The following is a 25,730-nucleotide window of genomic DNA, read 5'->3' as shown; positions in this document are numbered from 1 at the left end:
TGAAATAGTTATTTGCGGAATCTGTTGTGCTAACGATTCATTTTATGTATTTTCGTTTGATATAGACTGAGTGGAGCGACATCAATTATCGGTTGTGTCCGCTTCCGTGTTCATCTCGGTCAATTTTTCTTCGCTCTGTTTTTATATTTTCCACTCGAAAGTTTTATGTTCCAAATTCGGCTGAATGATAGTCATTATGTAGATATACACTCAGCAGTTGTGTGTGTGCGCAACCTCCCCTAAACGTATATACAATGATAACTGTCAATAACGTGGGGTGTTGTGCTACTGGTTCGGGTTTTCTATCTTTTTTCTACTAAAAACTTATCGAGATTTGCTAATTATTCTTGAATTTGTGTTCATTAACCATAGATCGTCTTAAATTAGCTACTTTATAAGCGTTAATTTAATCTTCGATTTATCAATGTTTTCCTTTGATGTTGAAAAGAAGTTGAATTTGTATCAAGCCTTTTTTTGTTTATTTCGAAGTACGAACAAAATTTAGTCTATTAGTGTCGTTGTATCAACCATTACATTAAATTCTTCAAATCTTATTGAAATTTTCGTTCTTTCAGATCTGATCGAAAACGACATTTGGACGACGAAGAAGAAGAAGAGGAAGAAGACAAAAAGGAAAGGAAAGCCTTGTCGATAATGTATGACACCGACTCGGACACCAACAGCAGCAACGGGTGAGGCACTCTTAATACTTATTTTGTTATGCGTCTATGTATGGGTGGATCAATTTTTCCCAATTTTCAAATCATCATCCAGTGTCAATCATCCAGAATTCTAAACCATACGTGTCTTTGAGTTCTGGTGACATACGCTTGTGGCCCAGTACTCATAAATTTTGTACCAATATGTTCGCTTGCTTACTAAAATGATTGTAATGCCTTTAAGCTAAATATTTCTTTCAATTTTTTTGATTTTTGTTACGTTTTCGTTTGCAGTATCGATCAAAAATCAAAGAAACTCAAAGCCGATCCGGACATGGTTTACAAAGAACAAGAGGACGAGCCATATCATGAGGAAATGTGAGTAGAAAACCCAAAAATTCCACTTCAATCACGAGTCACAAACGATCTTTGCGCTTGAAAACTAAAACAAGATAAGACAAAAGTGTAGGCAAATAAATCACTTAACAATTCATTAACTATCGATCGAAATCAGTCAAATTTCAGCCTTCGAGTAAATTTTTTTTATTGCTCTTGTTTTCCCTAGAGTCGAAAGTGGCCTAAGCCTAAAACAAGAAATTTGGTTTAGGTTTAAGCATTTTAAATCCATTACATAACTCGGGATAATAGTTGAAAAGTCTCGTTTTCGTGTGTTTATTGATCTCGGCTTCGCCCTTGATCAACAAAATTCACACGAAAACTCTACTTTTCAACTTTTTAACCCTTGTTATGTAAATACCTATTATGCCACTCATCATCATAATATGCAAAATTTGCAAACTTTGGATGCATCTGTGGCATAAAACGTTGTATACAACTCGATGAAAAGTACTTTATTAGGCTCTAGATGTGTAATTATGACACGAGGCCGCAGGCTGTACTTTGAGCCTCGATTGTATAAATAACTACACTACTACTTACTTACTTAGGCGGGCACTACAACCTACTATTGGTTTTGGCCTCTTCCAGCAATCTTCTCCAATCGGACCTATTCCGCGCCAACGTTCTCCAGTCGCTCACTCCTAGTACTTTCAGATCAGACTCAATTGCATCTTTCCATCTCGCTCTCGGTCTTCCTGGCCTGCGGCTTCCATCGGGATTTGTATTTAGCAGTTTCAGTGGTACACGTTCCTCGTTCATTCTTTGTACATGACCGAGCCATCTTAATCGATTGATTTTGATGAATTTGACTATATCGGGCTCCTTGTAAAGCTGATACAGCTCATGGTTGTATCTTCTTCTCCAGTTGCCGTTCACATTGACACCTCCAAAAATTGATCGAAGAATTCTCCTTTCAAAAACCAAAAGTGTCTGTTCGTCACTTTGTGTCATGCACCAAGCTTCCGACCCATATGCTATAACTGGTCGAATCAGCGATCTGTACAGTTCGCACTTAAGGTTGCGGTTGAGTGTTTTTGACCGGATGAGTTTTTGAAGACTGTAGTAACTCCTGTTACCAAGCGTTACCCTTCTACGTATTTCCTCACCGATGCTATTATCACTATTGACCAGCGACCCAAGGTAAATAAAGCTGTCGACAGTCTCGAAGTGTTTTCCATTTACCTCCAGCGTATGATCCGTTGGTCTGCCATCAGACAATGAAGTTGTCATGTACTTGGTTTTTCTCTCACTGACCTTGAGACCGAACTCAGCACCCCTATCTTCAATTTTCGTGAAATTCTCTTTAACGATGTCAATGTTCCGTCCAATTAAGTCTAGGTCATCAGCATATCCTAACAACTGACTCAACTTTCTGAAGATTGTACCGCTGGTTTCCACGCCGCTCTCTCTTATCACCTTCTCAAGAACAATGTTGAAGAATAGAGCTGCCAGTCCATCGCCTTGTCTAAGTCCTTCCAAGGCTTCAAAAGTAACAGATAGATTGTTCCGAATTCTGACCTTGGCTCTCACATGTGACAGAGTCATTCTAGCTAAATGAATAAGTTTTTTGGGGTAACCAAGTTCCACCATCGCATTCCATAGTTTCCTCCGAAAAACCCTGTCATATGCCGTTTCAAAATCAACAAACAAATGGTGTAGAGCAACATTGAACTCTCTGCATTTCTCCATGATCTGCCTGATGCTAAACAACTGGTCTGTTGTTGAGCGATCGTTGCGGAATCCACCCTGATATTCACCAGTTGTTGGTTCCGAATACGCCATGAGACGCTGCCGTAAAATATCCGCAAATATTTTGTACGCTGTGTTCAATAGATTAATTCCTCTGGAGTTGCTACATTCCAATTTGTCACCCTTCTTATACGCTGGACAAATGATTCCGAGTTCCCATTCTTCTGGCATTTCTTCACGTTCCCAAATCTTCACAATCAGCTCATGTAACCGTGCACACAGCGCATCACCTCCATATTTAAAAAGTTCTCCGGGTAGATTGTCTGATCCAGGGGCCTTGTTATTCTTGAGCTTGAGAACAGAAGCCCTAACTTCCTCCAGTGTAGGTTCCGCCACACCTTGTGCGCTCAATTGTGAATCCGGTTCCGCTACTTCTTCTGTTGTTACTGTTTGACTCTGGCATAGCAGGCTCTTGAAAAATTTTGTCCATCTTTCCATGCACTGTCTCTCCTCTGCTAGCACTACACCATTTGAATCCTTGCACAATTGGGGCTGTTGACTGTATCCGTTTTTAACGTTTTTTACTTTTTGGTACAGCTTTCGAGTGTCCCTTGTTTCTGCTAAATTTTGTATTTCAACGAAAACCTTCCTTTCACTTTCTGCTTTTTTCTTTCGGAGAAGTTTTCGCTCATCGTTACGTTTGGTTCGATATTCTAATGTGGCTGACCGTGTTGCTCCAGTTTGCAGAGTCCTCAACCTTGCATCGTTTTTCGCTTGTGTTGCAAGCTTACATTCGTCGTCATACCAATCATTTCGAATACCTCCAGTTTTCCACCCAATGGTCTCTGTTGCAACACTCTCTATTTCTTGCTTAATCCTGCTCCATGTATCATTAATTGTTGCCGGTTCTGACTCCATATCTGCAATTATCCGTTCCTCTAGCTTCTCCACATACAGTCTCCTTGTGTCCATGTTCTTCAGCTTATCGGTGTCAAATCTCCTCACCACCTCTCTGTTTTTGACCTCAGCCCTGATCCTAGCTCGAAAGACCACCCTAACCAGGTAGTGGTCAGAGTCAATGTTCGGTCCTCTGCAGCTTCGTACATCAAGGATGTTAGAGTTGTGGCGTGCATCGATGAGCACATGATCTATTTGGTTCGCTGTTGAGCCATCCGGAGATATCCAACTGGCTTTGTGAATGTTTTTATGGGGAAAGCAGGTACTACTGATAACCATGTTGTTAGATACCGCAAGATCAGTCAGACGGCACCCATTATCGTTTGATGTTTCATGAAGGCTGTGCATTCCAATCGTTGGCCGATATATTTCCTCTCTCCCAACTTTTGCATTAAGATCACCAAGAATAATCTTAATGTCTCTGGTAGGACTTCGTTCATATATCCATTGCAACTTTTCATAAAACTCATCCTTCGTGTCTTCATCCTTTTCTTCTGTGGGTGCGTGCGCATTAATGAGGGTAATATTGAAGAATTTGCCTCTAATGCGTAGAGAGCACAATCTCTCGTCGAATGGTTGAAAACTTATCACAGCGTCCCTTGTTTTTCCGATCACAACGAAGCCCGTGCCAAACTCCCCTGACTTGTTCGTTTATCCACTGTAGTAGAATGAATATTCCTTACTTTTCAATAGGTTTGCATCAGGCCACCTTGTCTCTTGTACCGCAGTTATATTAAATCTTCCTTTTCTCAGAACATCAGTTAAAGTTCTCAAACCACCCGGTCGCAACAAAGTTCTTACATTCCAGGTTGCTAAATTTAAGTCGATATCCATAAGTCCATTTCGTAGCGTTGGTCGTTGCCGATTTTCCTGTCCGATCCGAAGCCTTGTTGTTAGTTTCATAACGAAGCTTTTTTGACGGTGTTGGCTGTTAACCATACGCCCAACCTACTAGCCCCGCTGCCCCGCTGCGAAAAATGATCTTTTTGATGCGTCATTTAGATGATGTTTGAGTGGTATTGGTTTTTTGTATTTTGCTTTGAATCGCCGCTGATGAATTACATTAATCAATTTTTAATTTTTAATCTAAAGGCTTGCTAGCGAATTAGAAGCGTTGGTCATAGAAAAGACTCAAATAGCCGTGGAAGAAGATGAGCTGGACATGATGGAAAAACAAATGATACAAAAGATACAAATGAAACGTGACGTCCTGAAAAAGAGAAAGCAGAAGATCGATACTCAAATCGCGCAGAAACGACTCAAGCAAGGGGAAACTAGCAAAACGCGTAAGTCAACTTGCATGGTTAGTTTAATTTTCGGGGTTAACAAATCTCAAGTGAACTAAACTTTCGAGGTCAAAGAATTCTCGGGCACCAATTAGACGACCTCGTCCATTTAAAACAATTCTGATTTCGTTTGATTATTTTTTTTTTTGGATTTTTTCAGTCTGAATATTATTGAAAATCACTTCAAACTAAACATTTGAAGTATCTGAATCTAGTGAACTTTTAACATAAATACATGGCGGCCTGGGTGGTGTATTAACGCCTATACAAAGTAACACTAGTGACCGATAAGGAATATACATTTACGGCTTGTTACGCTATTTGTCCCCGGATTTAGCAAATTCAAAAGAATAATTTTGTTGTGAAAAATTGTTTTATTGCTGAGGGTTTATGCCAATTCTGTTGCTCATTAAGTACCGACGATTTTCCGCCTATTGGCGAATTGATCTAAAGGTTTATTGGTAAAATACAAGTACAATACGCTATGAATGTAACGACTGATGTAACTTTTTTTTTTTTTTCGAATAAAGGCCCTGAAGATGGCTCAGTGCTGAGCCGAAACGTTGGCTATTTGAAAAACTAGTTTTTTTCATTTGAATTGGCATAAACCCTCAGCAATACAACAATTTTTCACAATTTAATACTACGTGCCAGCAATACAACTACGAAACAAATAATAATTTAGTTACTTGTTTACGCTCCCGCGCGACATCTACAATGAAGAGCCTTCATGCCGACCATTTTGGCTGTTTTTTTCTTTTCTTTTAAATAAATTCTTTACAAGGTCAACCACTATGGATGTACGAAAGGTGACCCATAGTATAAGACGCTCTCATGTATCGTACAGTAACAAATGGGCGAAGCTCACGTTTGCGGTGCCCAGTGCAAAAAAGCATTTTTCTAACTTCCTCGTTGGAATTTTTTATTCCGCCCCGGCGATAAAGAACCAATCGATTTGACTTGACTTGACTTGAACCAATCGATTTGGAAAATTTAATGCGAAGCGAGAAAATTTAATTTAAAACGGCGCTTCATCGGCGCTGCCATGTTTTATGTGTAATATACAATGTATAATTCGTTACTTCAACGAGTAAAGTCGCATCTGTACAGTGAGTAAATCTCTAAAATGTTTGATTTCAATATATTTAGCTAATCCTTCTGTCACATCTTTTGACAGCTTTTTACGTTTTAGTACGTTTTCTCTCCCAGCAGCAAAAACCCTATCCCAGCAAAAAAGAAACTATATCGAATACCGCAAATGCATTTAAAAACGAACTTCGGTGAAATACTTTTTTATCACACCAAATGTTTATCATTTTATACAAATATGTTTATCTTTATAATAACATCGGTGAAAAAAAAACCTAATTTTGTCATGCAAAAATATAGATAAAAATTGAAAAAATTGCCGACCACAAAAATATGTCGTCGATTCACATGCATTTTTTATGCATAGCAAAAGAAGACAGGATCAAGCAACGTAATATTTTGTCTCACATAAAAGTTCAACTTTCTTGTATTTTTGCCAATTTGCTACGTTAAAAATATCGAAAGTATCTACTATTCCACTATTATGTCATTCAGATGTACAACCTTAGTTTCTTAGAGTAATTACCCTAAGCTTAGTTTTTTCAGGTCAATTTTTGTTTCTGTTTTTATGATTCTTCATATTGTTTGTCTACTTACTTTTATTCAATTGAAAAAATGTTTTTTTTTACATTACAGGCAAAGCAGGATCAAAATGAAACGGCAACGGAACCAAAAATCGTGTAAATAATTTTAGCTAGATTTTTTATTTTTGCTTTTTAGTTTTTCTTGATTTGTCAATTTAAGTATTTTATCATAGCACTGAACCAAGCAGATTTTTTTTTAAATATTTAGGATTTAATGAACGCAAATGTTTTAATTGAAAAAATGATGATTGAAGTAATGTAAAAATAAAAAAATTAAAAGTGTTCTGCTACCGGAAAATTATAATTTTATTTCACTTTTCCATAATCCAAAAATTACATTGGAAACTCCTTATATTTCAAGTCGGATCTCTGAATAATTTTCTTATGTTGTTTACATTAGCACATGTCCTATCAACTGACGCTTATCTCAATGTAAGGATAATTCTAACTGTTAAATTAGATGCATTACCTGCTTCCCTTTTTGTAATTTTTTGGTATCTGCAGTATCGAGTAGTCTACGAACATAAAATATATTCAATTTTAATGATGCAGCAGGCGATACTAGCTCAACATGTTTCTGATAAAAGTGACCATCGACTCGATAAGGTGAAAGAATAAAGGTAGAGACTGTTTGCCCATTGTGCAAATAGTCTCTTTATAATTATTTTGGCTATTTGCACCAGGGCCTAAAATTGAGAACAGATTCACAAAGATTCCCTAAAATTCTCAAAGATTCACAAAATTTTCCGTCATTTTAGGGAATCTTTTGAGAAGCAATTCTCAAATATTAGGCCTTGATTTGCACCGTGTGCGAATAGGCGAAGTTATTATGAAACGACTATTTGCGCATTGTGCAAAGAGTCAAACTTGTTATGGAGATACTTTTTTCGCGGTGTACAAATAGCCATTTTGTGACTAATTTGCACAGATAAACACACTAATAATCAGTAGACATAACAGGTCTAACGTCTAACCACTTCCTGAAACAAGTAAAAACAAACGAGTACCAACTAAACACAAAATATATGACAAAATACAAAAAACAACGAAACACGAACTCCTGAGGAGTTTACTTTCGATAATAGAAATCTCATCCACCACTAGAAGACATTCCTTTTCAAATTAAGTAAAGGAATTCACTTTTTCCTTTAGAAGCACGAAGACGTCCTCCAAAACTCCAAGGCAGAAATTTATTTCTTGCAATCGGTCACGGAGAACTCTCATGGATGGAATTGGATGACCTTCATTCTTCTTCTTTCTTGTAATCAAAAACAAACGCGATGTTGAACCGTGGACAAATTAAAGGCTCATCTGTTGGTTCATTGTTTTCTTCAACTATCAGTGTACTGTCCAGAAATTCCACTTGTTCATAGCGCATTCCATTTTCATACAGAAGACCTTCAGAGTCTCTGTATCAGAGGTGTCCGATTTAGGATTTCGTTTATCTGAATTTGAAAAGTATTGGAAGTGTTTTACATACATATTTTTGATTCTCCGTATTTCATAGATGCAAATTGATTGATTTCATTTTCTTTGTAGAGTAATATAACAATCTATACCTTGATCAAAGCACCTAGCAGGGTAATAGAGATTTTTTGGTGTCAAATAGAGTAGTTTTTAGTACGAGTATTGTAATGTAAATGGCACATTATATTAGACAGGAGTCGCCGTGAGATGCCGCATTGGAGGCAAATTTGAAAACGAAAAAGTTGTTACTGCGGAGGGTTTTCATTTAACTTTTATTAAAGAATTTCAGTTACGTAATTTAGTTATTTGTATGCAGACTGCTAATGTGATGTTAGATTATTTGTTAAAATAATGTACATTTCAGTGATCATATTTTCATTGAAAGAACGTTCGTGCCTATTTTTCGAATATATCTTGGCTCTTACCGCATTTTTAAGAGTGTAAAAATCTTATAAAATAAAAATGACATTTGACACTGCCAAAATTACCTACTTTATTTTTTTCTATTACCCTGCTTGGTGCTTTGCCTTGATGAAACACATCAAACCAACGCACTTCAAGCACTAGTTGTACTCTAAATAGAGAGCGGAAACTGGATTTGCTTGAAGTGCGATGATCAAACGCATAATAACCGAAATCAAATCAAAACATAGCTAACGCCGACCCGTACGAAACACCTATTCGTATCAAAAGCTTTTAATGTGAAACTCTTCATTTCTCTTACTTCATTTTCTTCTCTGCTGAAAAACTATTCTCCCTTTAAAATCACTTACATTATCCACTGTTTGCCTTGTTATCATCAACAAATAAATTGCCGGAGGCAATATAGACAGCCCCGTACGAAGTCAACTTTCATAAATTCCTATTTAAACAGCTATATACCGCTATATTTACCTATATTTTCCTATAAATAAACATTTCACAAATGAATATGCTATTATATAGCTCTATATACCTGTATATAGCTCAATATAGCTGTATATAGTTATATATAGATGTCCATGTATGGAATCTCTGAAACCCCACACACATAACAAATTATTTCCATGTTAACAGAAACTCTCTAAGTACCATTTTTCCCAAGATATATCACTTTTAATAAAATACAATATGGCCGCCAGGAGCCATTTTGTTAGGAGACCGGAAATAGTACCGACGCTTTACATTCGTTAATACCTTTCACACAAAAAAAAATCATGAAATTCGGTCAAAATTTACTCGATATATTGTCAAAATCGCCCAAAACCACTTACAGTGGAGGTGTGACGCAAGTCCTGTTATCCACTTACAAAAGAACTGATATCGGTGTAGGTGACGCTTACAGATTCGACACGCAAAAAGGTATGGGTCACAAATGGCAGCTGATGAGGAAAGTACGCGAAAGGCTTATCAACAAAAATCTTACTAGAAAAATTTTAGGAAGAAAATTATAATAAAAAAGTTTGCGTCACAAGGGGCAGATGTTGAGGAAGGAAAATTTTTAAAATTGTGAAATATATTCCTTTAAAAAATGGAATTCAAACGGAAGAAAGCCGAATCATCTGCCCCTTGTGACGCAAACTTTTTTATTATAATTTTCTTCCTAAAATTTTTCTGGTATGATTTTTGTTGATAAGCCTTTCGCGTACTTTCCTCATCAGCTGCCATTTGTGACGCATACCTTTTTGCGTGTCGAATCTGTAAGCGTCACCTACACCGATATCAGTTCTTTTGTAAGTGGATAACAGGACTTGCGTCACACCTCCACTGTAAGTGGTTTTGGGCGATATCAGCTGATTTGTAAGTTGTGATTTTTTAGAAATTGGTCGCAGATAATAGACAATCATATTGTGCAGTTTGAACGAAAATATTCTTCTTACTTAACTGTATAACTTTCTCTTTGATCTGAATCTTCCAGCTTTCATTTGACGAAAATCGAAAATTTGACACGCTTAAAACGCTCATAGCTCCCAAATAAGCGACTTTTTAGGGAAACAATGAAACACGTATCGACTAGAATCTAAAACTCTATAACTTTGTCTTTTACACGAGGTTTCTATCTGCCTTATTTTCCGAGTTATGGCTGACATAGCTCGCACTTAAAACGCTCATAGCTCCCAAATAGACGACTTTTTAGGAAAACCATGAAACACGTGTCGAATGAAATCTGAAACTCTATAAATTTGTCTTTTACGGGAGGTTTCCATCTGACGTATTTTCCGAGTTATGGCTGACATAGCTCGCACTTAAAACGCTCATAGCTCCCAAATAGACGACTTTTTAGTGAAACCATGAAACACGTATCGACTAGAATCTAAAACTCTATAACTTTGTCTTTTACAGGAGGTTTCCATCTGCCGTATTTTCCGAGTTATGGCTGACATAGCTCGCACTTAAAACGCTCATAGCTCCCAAATAGACGACTTTTTAGGAAAACCATGAAACACGTGTCGAATGAAATCTGAAACTCTATAAATTTGTCTTTTAAACGAACTTTCTATCTTTTATATTTTCTGAGTTATGGGTCATATAGCTCAATGGCTCAAAACGCTCATAGCTCCGAAATTATAAGCTTTTAAGAAAATTCCTTCAAATTAGTTTCTTAGAATTACGTCCTTAACATACCCTGAAAATTTCAGCCAAATTCACCGGTAAATTCAAAAGTTTCGTTGTAACAAAGTGACAAAGTAACAAAGGTTGGTAAAATTCATCAATTTCAAAATGTATGAAAATGAATTTCTTCATACAAATTTCTGCAAATTTCCAAGTTTTGAAATTTAATATCTCGGCCAAATTTTAACCTTATGAGGCGTGTGATAGCTCGTTGAACTCGTATGGACGCCCAGATTACGAACAAAATACTGTGGGGGTAGTAGGAGCAAAGGGGGAAAAGTCAAAAAGTTCGTGTATATATGTTCCTCAGTCCTGCGGAAAATTTTTTTTGTCAAATTTTTCAGTGTGAACGGACTTGCGTCACGGCCCTTCACTAACGTAGGGCCATGATACACCACGTTCACTGTACGGCCGAGTAGCCAGATAAGAGCTCACTACAAGAGACCTAGCTCACGCTCAGGAGAACATAATTTCAAAAACTTTTTTTTCCCTGATTGGTACGGTCAATGCCTATCTAATAAAGCTAAAACAGACGAAATATGTTCAAATGTGGCCGACCTACAAGCTAAAACTGCTTGCCGCCCTGGGCCTGTTTCACACCAAGGGGTCTAACTCACGAGTCGGTCATCCGATTTCCATAAACTTTTTTTTTGTCGATCGGTATTGTAAATACCTTTTATTTGACGTATCACTGACAAGTGCAGTGCTTAAATGTCTGTAGATATCTTCGAAAAACCGTAAAGCACTTATTGGACCACAGCTCGGGAGGGGTCGATCCAAAATCACTCATCTTCGAACTTAGCCTGTCTTTTGACATAACCAAACGGGAAAAAAAAGAATTTTCAAAATCGGATGCGTTTTACTCAAGTTATCGTGCAGACAGACGGACAGACGGACAAACGAACAGACGGACAGACGGACATTTTTTTTTCACTGATTTGGCATCTCTAGACAACCACATTAGGTTTCCCCTTACTCAGGGAGTCCAATTCGACGTGTTAAAAACGTATGCGTAAACCTATAAGACCCCAGTACTTCGTACGGGTCTAAAAATTTCATAACTGTCACACTTGTTGTTTGGACAAACTGACTGTCACTGTTATCCGCTTCATGGAGGCTGTTTCAATGAGACTTAACTACTCTCATAATTTGGGAAGTGCGAAGTGGACAGTATATATGGCTGTATTTCAATGTAGAAATCGTTATGAATGTCTGTAAATGATCTCATTTAATGTGTCCATATAACTGTATCTGTGGTAAGAGCATCGCCCCGGAGAGGTGAATATTGCGGGTTCGTCTCCCGTCCTGGCACCAATTTTTTATTTCAAATTACATGTCCACAAACACACTACCAATCATTTACAGACATTCATAACGATTTCTACATTGAAATACAGCCATATATACTGTCCACTTCCCAAATCATGAGACTTCCCAAATTATGAGCCATATATACTGTCTACTTCCCAAATTATGAAAAACCATCACATTTGGTACACAGAATTGGTTTAACGGATCCAAACGAACTATGATGGGGCGAGAAGCTCGTCAAGCCTGTTGTGGACGAGATCCTTCGAGTTGCTCTCTTTCAGATTACTCTCTCCAACTTATGACATATAGATCCTCTCAACCCCTGTGCGTTTTTTAAAGGTGACAGGTAAAAAATGAAAGTATGTTTCAATGAGACTTACTACCATCACCCGCTTCATCGAGGCTGTTTAAATCTGGCTCCTGTGAACAATTTCATTAGGAGTTGACCGTTGAACCTGTATACATGCTGCTATGGTGCTAAGAATATCGACGCATGATAATGGATGGATAATGGATTCGGATGGTAATCAAAGACCGTCTTATTAGACGAGTTGAACACATCAAAATATCAAGATTTATTGAAATTTTTACCTCTGCTACAAATTTTTTTTTAATTTTTTAATAAAGTGATGCTCACCTAAGATATTACTGCCGTAAAATTGCATAAAAAACGTATTTTTTTCAGAATAATAGAAATAACTTTGTCATAAAAAAATTAAATATTTTATCAACGCACTTCAAGCATGAGTGGTACTCTAAATAGGGTATTGAAACTTAACAGTGTGTCATACAATTATGAAACACTGTAAGAAACAATTTCATACAAAATAGCAAGGTAAATATAGTGAGGAGGTTATGCCATATATAACCGAATCAGATGTGCGGTGGCACGAAAGTACGATACAAACGCCATCTCATTCCTTCGTTGAAAGCAAAAAATGGACGAGAAAGTCGGACCATCTGTTGTGAGATAGTGAAAATATTTTTGTGAAATATACTCTATTTGCTTGAAGTGCGTTTCTCTTATACTAATTACGGTCGATTAGAGCACATGGAAATAAGTCCATTTATTTATCCAAGGTTGCAATTATTCGCTGGGATGGTACAATTTGCTTGACTCACATCAGTGAATACCGGTCGGCCGAATAAAATTCCAATAAGAGTAAAAAGGAGGTTAATAAGAGCTTGTAGTAGCGACGTCTCCATGGTTGACTCACGGCAAAATAGAAAAAACCCTTCTCGGTCCGCTCGACATACGGTATTTATGTAACAAAGTTCCGCACCAAGTCCTGTTGTGCTTATAAATTTCATTTTCACATTGTCGGTACTTAGTAAACATCCAGCATTCATATTCAACGGAGCGACTTTAAATTCAATTTCGTCATCAGAAAAGATTGGATCGTACAGCTTTCTGCAGCAGTTCGGCGATTGAACAATGCCGACTAGTGAACTACCACTTCCTGACCATGTTATTCTCTCACAGTCGAAAATGGTGCTTGAAGAAGAGGCTAACTCGTAGTAAGTATCGTGGAGATGCTAAAAGGGGGCCAAATGATTTTTCGTTCTGTAACGTTGACGAATTTTATTGAAAATAAATTGTTACCTGTATTATGTCGGGATCGTGTTGATAGGATGCGAACTGGTTACAGTTCTGTGGGTGAACTGCACTAATCGCAGCGAAAACCAGCAGTAAGCTTAACATGTTTGATGATAATTCGACTATATCAGGAAACTAACTAAATAGTGTTTCCATGGTACACTGTATTTATAGTCAAGGTCAGAATCGTCGAACTTTATTCACATTAAATTCTTTTATAAAATGGTACAGACCACTACTAGCAGCAGACATTTGTATGAAAGGAAAATTTACAAGTTCAAAAATTCGTACAAACAAGAGATATCTACATTCATTTGGTTTTTCTAATGTTATGTTACAAACAGATTGTACTATAGCACTGCTGCTAGCATGACCACTGAAATGACAAGTGCTAGTTTTGACGGCTTTCGTGATAAGAGCCACCGCTTAGGACTGTGCCTACTGTGATCTGTCCTTCTCAATTTTTCTTCTTCTTCTTTTTCAGCTTGTTTCTATCCCCCTCCAACTTCTTTCCATTTCGTACGATCCATTGCCATTTGCTGCCAGTTTGTACCTACAATATTCTTAATTCCGTTTGTCCATCTCTCTGGTGGTCTACCTATAGCTCGTCTTTTATATGGTCGCCAGTTCATGATCTTTTTGGTCCAACGTTCGTCTGTTCTTCTTGCAATATTCCCCGCCCAGCTTCATTTCAGAGATGCTATTCTTTCCATGACATCAACGACCCTGGTTTGTTGTCGAATCCATTGATTCGTCATTCTGTCTCTGAGTGTTATTCCAAGCATACTCCGTTCCATGGCTCTTTGTGTCACTCTCAATTTATCTTCGGATGCTTTCGTTAAAGTTAACGTTTCCATTCCATAAGTGAGCACAGTGTCGAAAACCTTGCGTTTCAGACTATTATTCATTTTGATTTTGAAAATTAGTCTGAGTTTTCCGAACGCTGCCCATGCAAGACCAATCCTACGTCTTATTTCTGCAGTTTGGTTGTCCAGACCTAACTTCTCAATTCGCTTCTGAGTTAATATAAGTGGCAATTCTTAACAACTTACGGCAACTGTGGGCACTGCTAGTAGTGCTACGGCACAGATGTTTCAAATATGGAATACAAAAAAGGTTTTTTTACCTAAAAAATGTACAAATTATTTTGAGAATTTTGGGAATAAATTAGGGTAATTAACGGTAAGAAGTAAGACCCTGTTATGTAGATTGAATTGATTCTTTGGCTTCGGAACAATTGCAAGAATATGTTTGAAATGTTATGTTTGAAGGGTAAAAGGTTTTAGTGAAAAGAAGGCAGGGGTAAATAACTCTTTAAGGATTAAGGCAGGATTAAATAGAAAGTGATTGACCCCTCTTGAAGATGGTTAAACTACCGTGAGATAATTTGGAGGCTTAAGTGGTATAAGAGCTGCCACTCGAGATTGTTTGTATTATATGTTTTGACTCATAGTCACCTTTATTTAATAAAGAAATGTAGAGAGCCTACAGTGATTTCATCATCCTCCGATTATTTTATATGTTATTGCCACGATCAGTGCTATGGCTAATCCAAATAATTCTACAACTCACGATTCAATGCATACGACACTCATGATCGCGTTTTGCGTGTACAACTCATGGTTAATTGCCTTAACGAAACCACGTATCCAATAAAGTAAAGGTGATACTATTTCCCATTAGAACACGTGCAATTTTATTATTTCTCCGAATGTTCACAGTTTACACAATTATTATTGCCGCAAATGTTGGATATTAAGTGCGTCATTACAATGATCAAATAATAATTTTCATGCTTTGGGCCTAAATTTCGGAATTTCGGAATTTTTCTCGTGCGCACCTGTATGTACGCATCTGTTGTGGACGGCTTATTTTAAGCATGTTCGCTTGTCGTACCAAAGCACCTAGCAGGGTAATAGAGATTTTTTGGTGTCAAATAGAGTAGTTTTTAGTACGAGTTGGACGAGTTGCCATTTACATTATATTAGACAGGAGTCGCCGTGAGATACCGCATTGGAGGCAAATTTGAAAACGAAAAAGTGGTTACTGCGAAGGGTTTTCATTTAACTTTTATTAAAGAATTTACATTCAGTTACGTAATTTAGTTGTTTGTATGCAGACTGCTAACGTGATGTTAGATTATTTGTTAAAATAATGTACATTTCAGTGATCATATTTTCATTGAAAGAACGTTCGTGCCTATTTTTCGAATATGTCTTGGCTCTTACCGCATTTTTAAGAGTGTAAAAATCTTATAAAATAAAAATGACATTTGACACTGCCAAAATTACCTACTTTATTTTTTCTATTACCCTGCTTGGTGCTTTGGTCGTACTCAAAATTTTTTACAAGTTAGTAAGTTCGTAGGAGCTCGTGACTCCTTTTATATTAGTCCGAGTGCTTATTAAGCACTGTTTATGCCATATCGTCGGATTCAAGGTTTTAAATTTATCGTTGCATCACCCGCAGCCAAATGAGTGTAAAAGAACTGAAAATGCTAAATTCTGGCAACTGTCATTTCCATCAATATAATATACTGTAGATAATGAGGCACGAAGAACGATATTTTGGAAATATAGCACACATACAAGTGCAAAAAATGCGAGTCACAACACAAAACGAAGAGAAAAAGGAAATTGAGAAATGCAGAGTTTCAATTATTTTCAAATATTTGTATGGCATTATTTCGCGCGCTTTCTCAAAACGTAAGTTAAGTTACACATACATCCATGTGATCTTTCCGCATAAAGTTACTTTGACATTACTTATCTAACCTATATTATATCGATGGTCATTTCTCATAATCGGGCGGACTCAAGTACTGTAAAACTATCTCGATTTGATTTGCCTTTATGTGCGCATGACGACCAGCATATCATTAGGATCCAATGTAATACTAAATATCAGGGCAGGATTGGCTACTAAAGGGCGCTCTTGTGAAATGCAGGAAAAAGCGATTGAAATATAGCAAAAAGCGCTTGACGTGAAGAATGAAAGGCGCCCATATATTTAGCAAACTGAATGAATTCAGAAAAGCGCACTTGTGATTTTCCATGTCGCCCTTTTTGCCCAGTCCGGACCTGCTGAATATTTTCAACAAATTTAAATTATTTTAAACTTAAGGCCATGTAAAGGCGTCTCACATCGCAATGTAAACATTTGCGATAGTAAAACGCCTTAACCTGGCCTCAAGTAAAGATAAGGTTTTACTTTTCATGGGTTTCGTTTGTTTCCATCGGTTTTTTTCGTTCTACATGCATTCCGTCACATAACAGTAACATCTCTCTTTTCATTTCTTTCATTACATCCTAAAAGTACGTATAGCTGTACTGGAACGAATGCGCAGAACGATTGAGCACAAAAAAAACTTAATTTAAGTTAGAATTTACTTCATTGGGTTAGTTAGTTAGTTTATTTATTTATGTCATAATATGAGTAAGGCCTGTGAGCCTTTTTTAGTACATATTACAGTAGGATGTCAATCAACGCAAGATTAATAATTAAATATAAGGAAAAATTCAGACTGTAAGTTCATAACTACAGGCAGTAAATCTAGTCAAAGTACGATAACAAACCGCTTAAGTCAAATAATAATAAAAACAGTTGGGAAAGAGCTACAATAGAATCACATACAAGCATCGACACATTATTCGTGGGCGCAGGCAAATAACTCAGTCACTGAAACGATGAAATAACGAAATGGGTACAAAACATGAATCTTAGACACAAAAATGGTCCCTGCATGCAACCTTAAAGCCAGTTAACGATTTAATTTTTTTAATATTCGGTGGCAATGAGTTATAAGTCGAGACCCCACCCGCGAAAAAAGACCGCGACATTATGTCTCCTCTCACTCTCGGCATAACCAGATTAAAAGTTCGCGTATTTGAGGTGGGGGTTATGCGTTCATACAGGTAACGAGGCTCTTTAAGGAGTAATGTCTTATGCATTAGCACGCATGATAAGAAATCGAAATATGAGAACAAGTCGCAGCCAAGAAGCACATTGCTGGCTGCTGCGGTGGAGTCATAATGGCCCAAGCCACAAACGAACCTAATGCAACCCTTAAATGCCTTCTCTAGAACCATCTTCGTCAAAGCCTGCAACCTTCCCATGACTTGCGAGCAGTACGTGAAATGAGGCATCAGAAGAGACTTGACTAGAATCAGCTTGACGGATCTGGGAAGGTAGCCAGCATGAGGCCATAAGCATCGGAGTCCAGCAAAGACTTTCGACGAGACCGAAAGGGTTCAACACTGATAAAAAATTTCGTCAACATACGTCCATGTTCGAAATGGCTTCATTTCTGCCTTACTTCGGATATGTATATTCCTACGTCTGACATGTATATCGTACATGTTTGACGTATAAACATACAAGTGACACGAGCAGTATGTATGATTATACGTCGCGGTCGCAATGTCATATACATATAAGAAGTAAGGCAGAAATGAAGCTGTCTGACATCCATTTCATACATACTGGACGTATGTTGACGATTTTTTTTATCAGTGTACATGTATATTTTGCTATCTAAGACAAGACCACGTTTAAGAAGAGACCTTTTTTTTTGTTGTCATTGCCGAAAATGAGAAGAAACAGAAAGGCTCCGTTTCAAAATTTTAGCATCAATTTAATTATCTTGGGTTTTGTATTATTCAATGCGAAGTGCCTTACTTTAGCACATAAAAACCAATTCAACAGCAACGAATGCAGGCAATCCGACTGGATTTATAATAAAGTTCGTTCCCTTCTCATTCGGATCTTTAGGACACTGCTCCAAGTCAATTTGCACTGTGAAAGTCACTTTACCCGATGGAGGCAGATTCTCGCAAAATATCGTCTCCACTTCGCCACCATCCTGCACGCAATTGGAAAAGTATCGGAATTTAAGGTACTCGTCAGTTTTACTCTTTTCAATTTCCATTCGGGACTGAATTTTTGCAAATTCGCTTTTCACAATGTCCAGAACGTTTGACGAGTCGCTTTTCAGAATGGCAATGTAGGCAGACTTAAATTGCGATGCTACTTGTTCGTAAAAGGGAATCGTATCGGCATTTGTCGCGAAAATAACAGTGGTTGTGCGTTGTTCTTTCGAGTAGGCTGAGGCGATTTGTTGGACTGAAGGATAATCCATTGATAATTGCTGTGTGTAGTAACCATTTGAGTCCAAGTAACATCCATCTATGTACGGCTCGTAAATGTTGCCTAAAGCCTAGACGTAGACATGAGGGAGACATTTTTAAAGTACAAAATGCAGAGAAATGATAATGGTAGCTCACGCTCCAGCATTGACAGGTAGCATCATTTCTCTGACAAAATGTTACAAAGTACATTTAATTGAGAACTGAGTGGTCCATAGTTCAATTAGATGTGCTTTGACTTAGAGTTTCTATATGGTGAGTGAAATCAAGGTTCCCCTCATTCTTAACTCTATTGATGGTCACGACATTTCTAACCGAATTTACAATACTTACACCATCACCTGCGACATGAAAGGTTGCATCAGTAGCTAACAAAACCACTCGTCTTGTATTTTGTCTCCAACCAATATGCTCTTCGCATTCAACTACTTGAGTTAGCGCGTCTGCATGTGACTCAGGAACATCATAACGATCGGGCAGTGGAACTGTAGTTTCACTTACTTTTCGCATAAAATCATCAGTTTGATTCGTTAACGGCAAGTTGTTTCGATAGCTGTAACTGTAATTGAGAGACTAAAACTTTGGTGCGCTGGTAACTTAACAATCTGCTCCTTACTTACTCATTCGCGGCTGCATTTCCGAATGGGGAACGTGGCTTATCGATGAATGAGCCATATCCAATGCGAAAGTCAGGTGTTAAAGATCTCAAAGTATCGATTAAACCTGAGCTTAGTATAACAAGATTATCCCTGTCGTCATGCATGGACCCTGACACGTCCATCAGATAGTACAAGTCCAAGGGATGCTTGTCAATATTGAATGTTACCGAAATATTTCTGGGTGTTTTTGGATCAATCACTACGCAATTGCTTGCGGCGGATGTCGCATCAATAACGTCAATAGCAGAAAAGTCTCGACAACCATCCGCAAGCAAATTTTGATACGAGTTACAGGCAGGAAGTTCACCCCTGTTGAATTCGCATTCGAAACAGAACGCACACTTTGTTGTTGAGTTAATATTTGTCTGGATACAGTCATCTGGGCGTTTTTGCTTGTGACACTGACATGGATATTGGTGAGGAAAAACGCATACATTCGAATTTGGATCGAAGTTCAGTGGTGGTTCTCCAGGATGATTTGCGGCACAGTGCATTAGTATCGGAACTCCATTTGCACATTGGTAGAATGAACTGCAATCTTCAGGATTTGGTAGAAGGTCGTCGCCAGGGGAACAAACAACTGTTGTTTTGCAATGTGTCAGATTTATACAATCAGATTTCATCTACTTTGAATTCTCACCTGGAGGCGGTCTTGGAGATGGTGTTGGTTCCATTGTTGGTTCATTTGTGGGTTCACTTGTTGGTTCCTTTGTAGGCTCACGTGTGGGTTCTTCTGTAGGTTTGTCTGTAGGTTCGACTGTTGGATCGACTGTTATTTGGCAAGGATATTCGTTAGCATAGACACATTGCCTTAAGTCTGGGTTGAAAACCAGTGCAGGTTGTCCAGGATGATTTGGGGCACAGTGCATTAGTATTGGAACGCCATTTGCACATTGGTAGAATGAATTGCAATCTTCAGGATTTGGTAGAAGGTCGTCGCCAGGGGAGCAGACAACTGTTGTTTTGCAATGTGTCAGATTTATACAATCAGATTTCATCTACTTTGAATTCTCACCTGGAGGCGGTCTTGGAGATGGTGTTGGTTCCATTGTTGGTTCATTTGTGGGTTCACTTGTTGGTTCCTTTGTAGGCTCACGTGTGGGTTCTTCTGTAGGTTTGTCTGTAGGTTCGACTGTTGGATCGACTGTTATTTGGCAAGGATATTCGTTAGCATAGACACATTGCCTTAAGTCTGGGTTGAAAACCAGTGCAGGTTGTCCAGGATGATTTGGGGCACAGTGCATTAGTATTGGAACGCCATTTGCACATTGGTAGAATGAATTGCAATCTTCAGGATTTGGTAGAAGGTCGTCGCCAGGGGAGCAGACAACTGTTGTTTTGCAATGTGTCAGATTTATACAATCAGATTTCATCTACTTTGAATTCTCACCTGGAGGCGGTCTTGGAGATGGTGTTGGTTCCATTGTTGGTTCATTTGTGGGTTCACTTGTTGGTTCCTTTGTAGGCTCACGTGTGGGTTCTTCTGTAGGTTTGTCTGTAGGTTCGACTGTTGGATCGACTGTTATTTGGCAAGGATATTCGTTAGCATAAACACATTGCCTTAAGTCTGGGTTGAAAACCAATGGAGGTTGTCCAGGATGATTTGCGGCACAATGCATTAGTATCGGAACTCCATTTGCACATTGATAGAATGAATTGCAATCTTCAGGATTTGGTAGAAGGTCGTCGCCAGGGGAGCAGACGACTGTTGTTTTTGCAATGTGTCAGATTTATACAATCAGACTTTATCCATTTTAAATGCTCACCTGGAGGTCTTGGAGGTGATGTTGGTTCATTAGTTGGTTCCGTTGTAGGTTCATTTGTGGGTTCATTTGTCGGTTCTTTTGTAGGCTCATTTGTGGGCTCCTCCGTTGGCCTAGTTGTGGGATTCTCTGTTGGTTCGACTGTTGGATCCACTGTTATTTGGCAAGGATATTCGTTAGCATAGACACATTGCCTTAAGTCTGGATTGAAAACCAGTGAAGGTTGTCCAGGATGATTTGGGGCACAGTGCATAAGTATCGGAACTCCATTTGCACATTGGTAGAATGAATTGCAATCTTCAGGATTTGGTAGAAGGTCGTCGCCAGGGTAGCAGACAACTGTTGTTTTGCAATGTGTCAGATTTATACAATCAGACTTCATCCATTTTAAATACTCACCTGGAGGTCTTGGAGGTGATGTTGGTTCATTTGTTGGTTCCTTTGTAGGTTCATTTGTGGGTTCTTTTGTAGGCTCATTTGTGGGCTCCTCTGTGGGCTCATTTGTTGGTTCGTTTGTGGGCTCAATTGAGGGTTCACTTGTAGGCTGAGTCGTGGGACCCTCTGTAGGTTCATCTGTAGGTACACCTGTTGGATCTACTATTATTTGGCAAGGATATTCGTTAGCATAGACACATTGTCTTAGGATAGGATTGAAAACAAGAGGTGGCTCTCCAGGATGATTTGCGGCACAGTGAAAGAGTATCGGAACTCCATTCGCACATTGGTAGAATGAACTGCAATCTTCCGGATTTGGTAGAAGGTCGTCGCCAGGAGAGCAGACAACTGTTGTTTTTGCAATATATGTCAGACTAATTTATATAATTAGATTTTATCCATTAAAAATTGTCACCTGGAGGTCTTGGAGATGGTGTTGGTTCCATTGTAGGCTCATTTGTTGGTTCTTTTGTGGGTTCGTTGGTAGGCTCATTTGTTGGTTCCATTGTAGGCTCCTCTGTAGGTTCAGTTGTAGGCTCAGTTGTAGGCTCAGTTGTAGGCTCAGTTGTACGCTCAGTTGTAGGCTCGGTTGTAGGCTCAGCTGTAGGCTCAGTTGTAGGCTCAGTTGTAGGCGCAATTGTCGGCTCCTCTGTAGGCTCATTTGTTGGTTCCTTTGTAGGCTCACCTGTGGGTTCGTTTGTGGGCTCAATTGAAGATTCATTTGTAGGCTGAGTTGTGGGCTCCTGTGTAGGCTCAATTGTAGGTTTTTCTGTAGGTTCATCTGTTGGATCTACTGTTATTCGGCAAGGATATTCGTTAGCGTCGACACATTGCCCTAAGTCTGGATTGAAAACCAGTGGAGGTTGTCCGGGATGATTTCCGGCACAGTGGAATAGTATCGGAACTCCATTCGCACATTGGAAGAATGAACTGCAATCTTCAGGATTTGGTAGAAGGTTGTCGCCAGGTAAGCAGACAACTGTTGTTTTTGCAATGTGTCAGATTGATACAATCAGATTTTATCCACATTAAATTCTCACCTGGAGGTCTTGGACATGGTGTTGGTTCCATTGTGGGTTCATTTGTTGGTTCATTTGTGGGTTCATTTGTAGGCTCATTTGTTGGTATATTTGTGGGCCCCTCTGTAGGTTCATCTGTGGGTTCATTTGTGGGCTCAATTGTAGGCTCATTTGTAGGAATCCGCGTTGGTTCCGTTGTAGGCTCATCTGTTGGATCTACTGTTATTTGACAAGCGTTCTTGTGAGCATTGACACATTCCATTAAGTTTACATTAGATGCACAGTGAAAAGGTATCGGAATTCCATCCTCACATTGGTAGAATGAACTCCAACCGGGCAAACATACAGTATTACCCACGGTGTCACCTAAAGAAAAATGATTCTTTTAATTGTTATTACTGAAAATGAACTTATTGCGGAATTCAATTCAACCGAATATTGTTGTGATCTGGGCTGAATTTAAAAAACAGACCGCGATAAAGTAAATAAAGTTTTTCATTTTAACTGAAGTACGGTCTCAGAGTTCTCTGAATTAATCGAACTTTCTTTGGCAACTGAACAAAATTGAAGTTCAATTGTCTTTTAACACTGGCACTTGATTTATCGCAAATTGTTCATTGATGTTTATAGCTTTTTATCTTCGAAACGCTAAATTGATAGACAATCATCACCCTCGCATTATCTTATACCTGCTACGAAATATCTTCGTTATTTATAATTGTCTTCCGTTTCTGAAGTCCTAATGCAGTGCCAATTTTTATCGTTGCTGCCTTTATCAGATCACAAATCGATCTGCAACATGGGCTAAAAAAATCTTTAATCCGCGTTGACAGAGAAACTGTTTCAGTAGACATTAACGCCTTACTAATAAAAGAATTTTTATCAATACTGTTACTGCGTAAAATTTACTTTATCTTTTGATTATATTTGACGGTCATAAAACTTTTCAGTTAGTTGAGTTAAATAGCGTCTGTTAAACAACAATGCATCGATTTCGCGGTATTAATAAATTTGCAAATTCTTAAAGCATTTTCATGGGGCCATCATATCAGTGATACAGTTATGAAAGATATACCATCTTCGAGTGCAAATTAGTATTACAATGTGTTAATATGTGTTTTGAAAGAGAATGGGACGATAAAAACACCTGCTTAACCATTTTAAGCTCTTCCGAAAAATTATCAATAACACTTTCAAAACGTGTAATAGTATTTTTGAGAATAAGTTTCATCTACAACCATCAACAATTATAAGGAAGCTGCGGGAATTCGGTAAAACCCAGTTTTTAGCAAAAAAAAGAAGCAAGTTTGGAAATGGGCATGTTATCATTCAAAGAAACACTGTCACCTTGTAACGTTCAAACATTATCGCTGTTAGTGAAATTATGAGTCGCCCGAAATTTTCCTGTCGTCTACAAAATTAGGTTCGTATGATGACAAATTGAACATTAAACGTCCAAACGATTTGGATTTCGTTTTATCAAAAGGAAATTTAACGTTTCAATGTGTTGGCCACTTACATTTTTATGAAGTTTAATAAGGAGAAAACACACTGAGAAAAACGTTGACAGTTCTGTCCCCAGGTAATTTAATTTTTCCTATAAAAATCACATTACCTGTGACAGATAATGCTGTTTTTTTGTCAGTGCATTATTCAAAATCCACGTTTTCTCGCGTAATTCAATCAAAAAACATTTTAAGAATGAATTTGCGAAAACTTCATCCAGCTTATATGAAAATAAAATTCAAAAGCCACATCCGGTCCGAACGATCGATGGTTCTATAGAATCGTTAGTCTCCCTGACAATTTTGTGGAACAACTTTTTTCTGGTTGTCTTTTTATTTTTGACAGTGGAGTTGTAAAAGTGAGCTGTGTCGCATGTTGAAAAATATTTATTTGTGAACTCAAAGTTGAATTATTTCGCCAATAAACAGACGATTTATTTGGAACATACACAAAAAAGGTCGAAAAAAAGGTTTGGACAGCAGCGACCAAAAAAGTTTGACATTGGATAGTAGATAGAAGTCCAGGAGTCCAACGACTTCGTCTCGAACCATTTACCATTCTTCGAACATAAAACACCCTCATAATATTAGCTTGGGTGCCAATAATGACAGACAATAGCAACCATTCTTTGCAGCACAAGAAAAAGCACGAACCATTGGACATTCTTATCTTCAACTGAAATTGACCTTGTGCAATTTTTGTGTGTGTATTCGCTTGAAATAATCTTTATTAAAACCAGATAATAAACAGGAAACTGTGACGACTTTCGTGCGATTTGTATATCATTTACGCTAACATACCTTCTAACAGCGCAGCGTCGTGGCTAGAAGATATTTATCCGTGGGTACCAACTCATTTGTATAATGATGTATTTATGTCAGCGGAGACACTGCAAGTTATCAAGAAAAACAGTTTAAAATGTTCGAAAAAATTCAAATATTTTTATAACAGTTTATAACAGTCGATTTGGGTCTTTTTCTTTGATAACTTTCTTAACTTCTAAGATCCCCCATCATATCATGTACAAGCGAGTCGGTACATTCAGGTCAAAATATCTTCTCGCTGTGATCCTGGTCGACAAAAATAAATGAATGGCACTATGTACCAAATGCGATCTTTACAGCAAAATCTATATTAAAACAAACGAAGTATTAGATTTCTCACTCTACTAAAATTAATTTTGATCAGAGAATATTACAGATTATGTTTGACGTCTGTGAAAAGCTAGCTTCTAAAGAGGGTTGTGAGCACACGTTTCTTCGTACTCACAGCCTTTTTATAGGCTAGCTTTTCATAATCTCCAAGAAGTAAGAAATGTTTGAGAAAAAATGGGAAATATTTAAGCACTTCTTTATTTGTTGATAATTAGATAATTGAGTGAGTGAGTGGAATACCTGAGCTTCTATCAGCTAAACTGTACATAACATTGAACATGAACAAATATGTTATCATATTCTCGCTGTGGAACTGCCGATTATTTTTTTTTTCAAACAAACTTTATTTTGCATGAATAAACATCAGATTTTTAATTTATATATCTTCTGATAAACACGACAACATAAGAAAAACCTGTG

At 37.9% G+C, this 25,730-nt stretch overlaps 2 protein-coding genes and 2 long non-coding RNA genes across 5 annotated transcripts; 2 read left to right on the top strand and 2 right to left on the bottom strand.

Annotated features, from left to right (window-relative positions):
- The first annotated feature begins 226 nt into the window (after positions 1 to 226).
- LOC119082835 lies at positions 227 to 6,843 on the top strand. Of its 2 annotated transcripts, XM_037192491.1 has the most exons (5): positions 227 to 291; positions 576 to 692; positions 954 to 1,037; positions 4,797 to 4,990; positions 6,716 to 6,843. In XM_037192491.1, the coding sequence occupies exons 2-5, from the start codon at positions 655 to 657 to the stop codon at positions 6,733 to 6,735; spliced, it is 336 nt and encodes a 111-aa protein (XP_037048386.1). In that variant the 5' UTR covers positions 227 to 291; positions 576 to 654; the 3' UTR covers positions 6,736 to 6,843. The 2 variants fall into 2 exon arrangements, with proteins under 2 accessions (XP_037048386.1, XP_037048385.1); XM_037192490.1 differs by lacking the exon at positions 6,716 to 6,843 and having other exon boundaries at positions 4,797 to 5,217.
- Positions 5,409 to 5,653, top strand: LOC119082836. The gene is made up of 2 exons (XR_005088726.1): positions 5,409 to 5,451; positions 5,521 to 5,653. It is a non-coding gene; the product is annotated as an uncharacterized LOC119082836 (long non-coding RNA).
- Positions 6,844 to 13,064: 6,221 nt separating the features above from the next.
- On the bottom strand, positions 13,065 to 13,795 carry LOC119082834. The gene is made up of 2 exons (XR_005088725.1): positions 13,637 to 13,795; positions 13,065 to 13,569 (listed from the first exon to the last, which is right to left on the bottom strand). It is a non-coding gene; the product is annotated as an uncharacterized LOC119082834 (long non-coding RNA).
- Positions 13,796 to 18,242: 4,447 nt separating this feature from the next.
- Positions 18,243 to 23,252, bottom strand: LOC119082854 (cell surface glycoprotein 1-like). The gene is made up of 12 exons (XM_037192518.1): positions 23,083 to 23,252; positions 22,672 to 23,016; positions 22,279 to 22,610; positions 22,047 to 22,182; positions 21,596 to 21,979; positions 21,200 to 21,535; positions 20,824 to 21,138; positions 20,449 to 20,763; positions 20,074 to 20,388; positions 19,395 to 20,013; positions 19,108 to 19,333; positions 18,243 to 18,845 (listed from the first exon to the last, which is right to left on the bottom strand). The coding sequence occupies exons 2-12, from the start codon at positions 22,910 to 22,912 to the stop codon at positions 18,309 to 18,311; spliced, it is 3,756 nt and encodes a 1,251-aa protein (XP_037048413.1). The 5' UTR covers positions 22,913 to 23,016; positions 23,083 to 23,252; the 3' UTR covers positions 18,243 to 18,308.
- Positions 23,253 to 25,730: the final 2,478 nt, after the last annotated feature.

The sequence above is a fragment of the Bradysia coprophila genome, unplaced genomic scaffold (assembly GCF_014529535.1).
Source record: "Bradysia coprophila strain Holo2 unplaced genomic scaffold, BU_Bcop_v1 contig_494, whole genome shotgun sequence".
NCBI classification, from domain to species: domain Eukaryota; kingdom Metazoa; phylum Arthropoda; class Insecta; order Diptera; family Sciaridae; genus Bradysia; species Bradysia coprophila.
The sequence above is the reverse complement of the archived record's forward strand: the minus strand, read 5'-3'. Positions and strand labels throughout refer to the sequence as shown.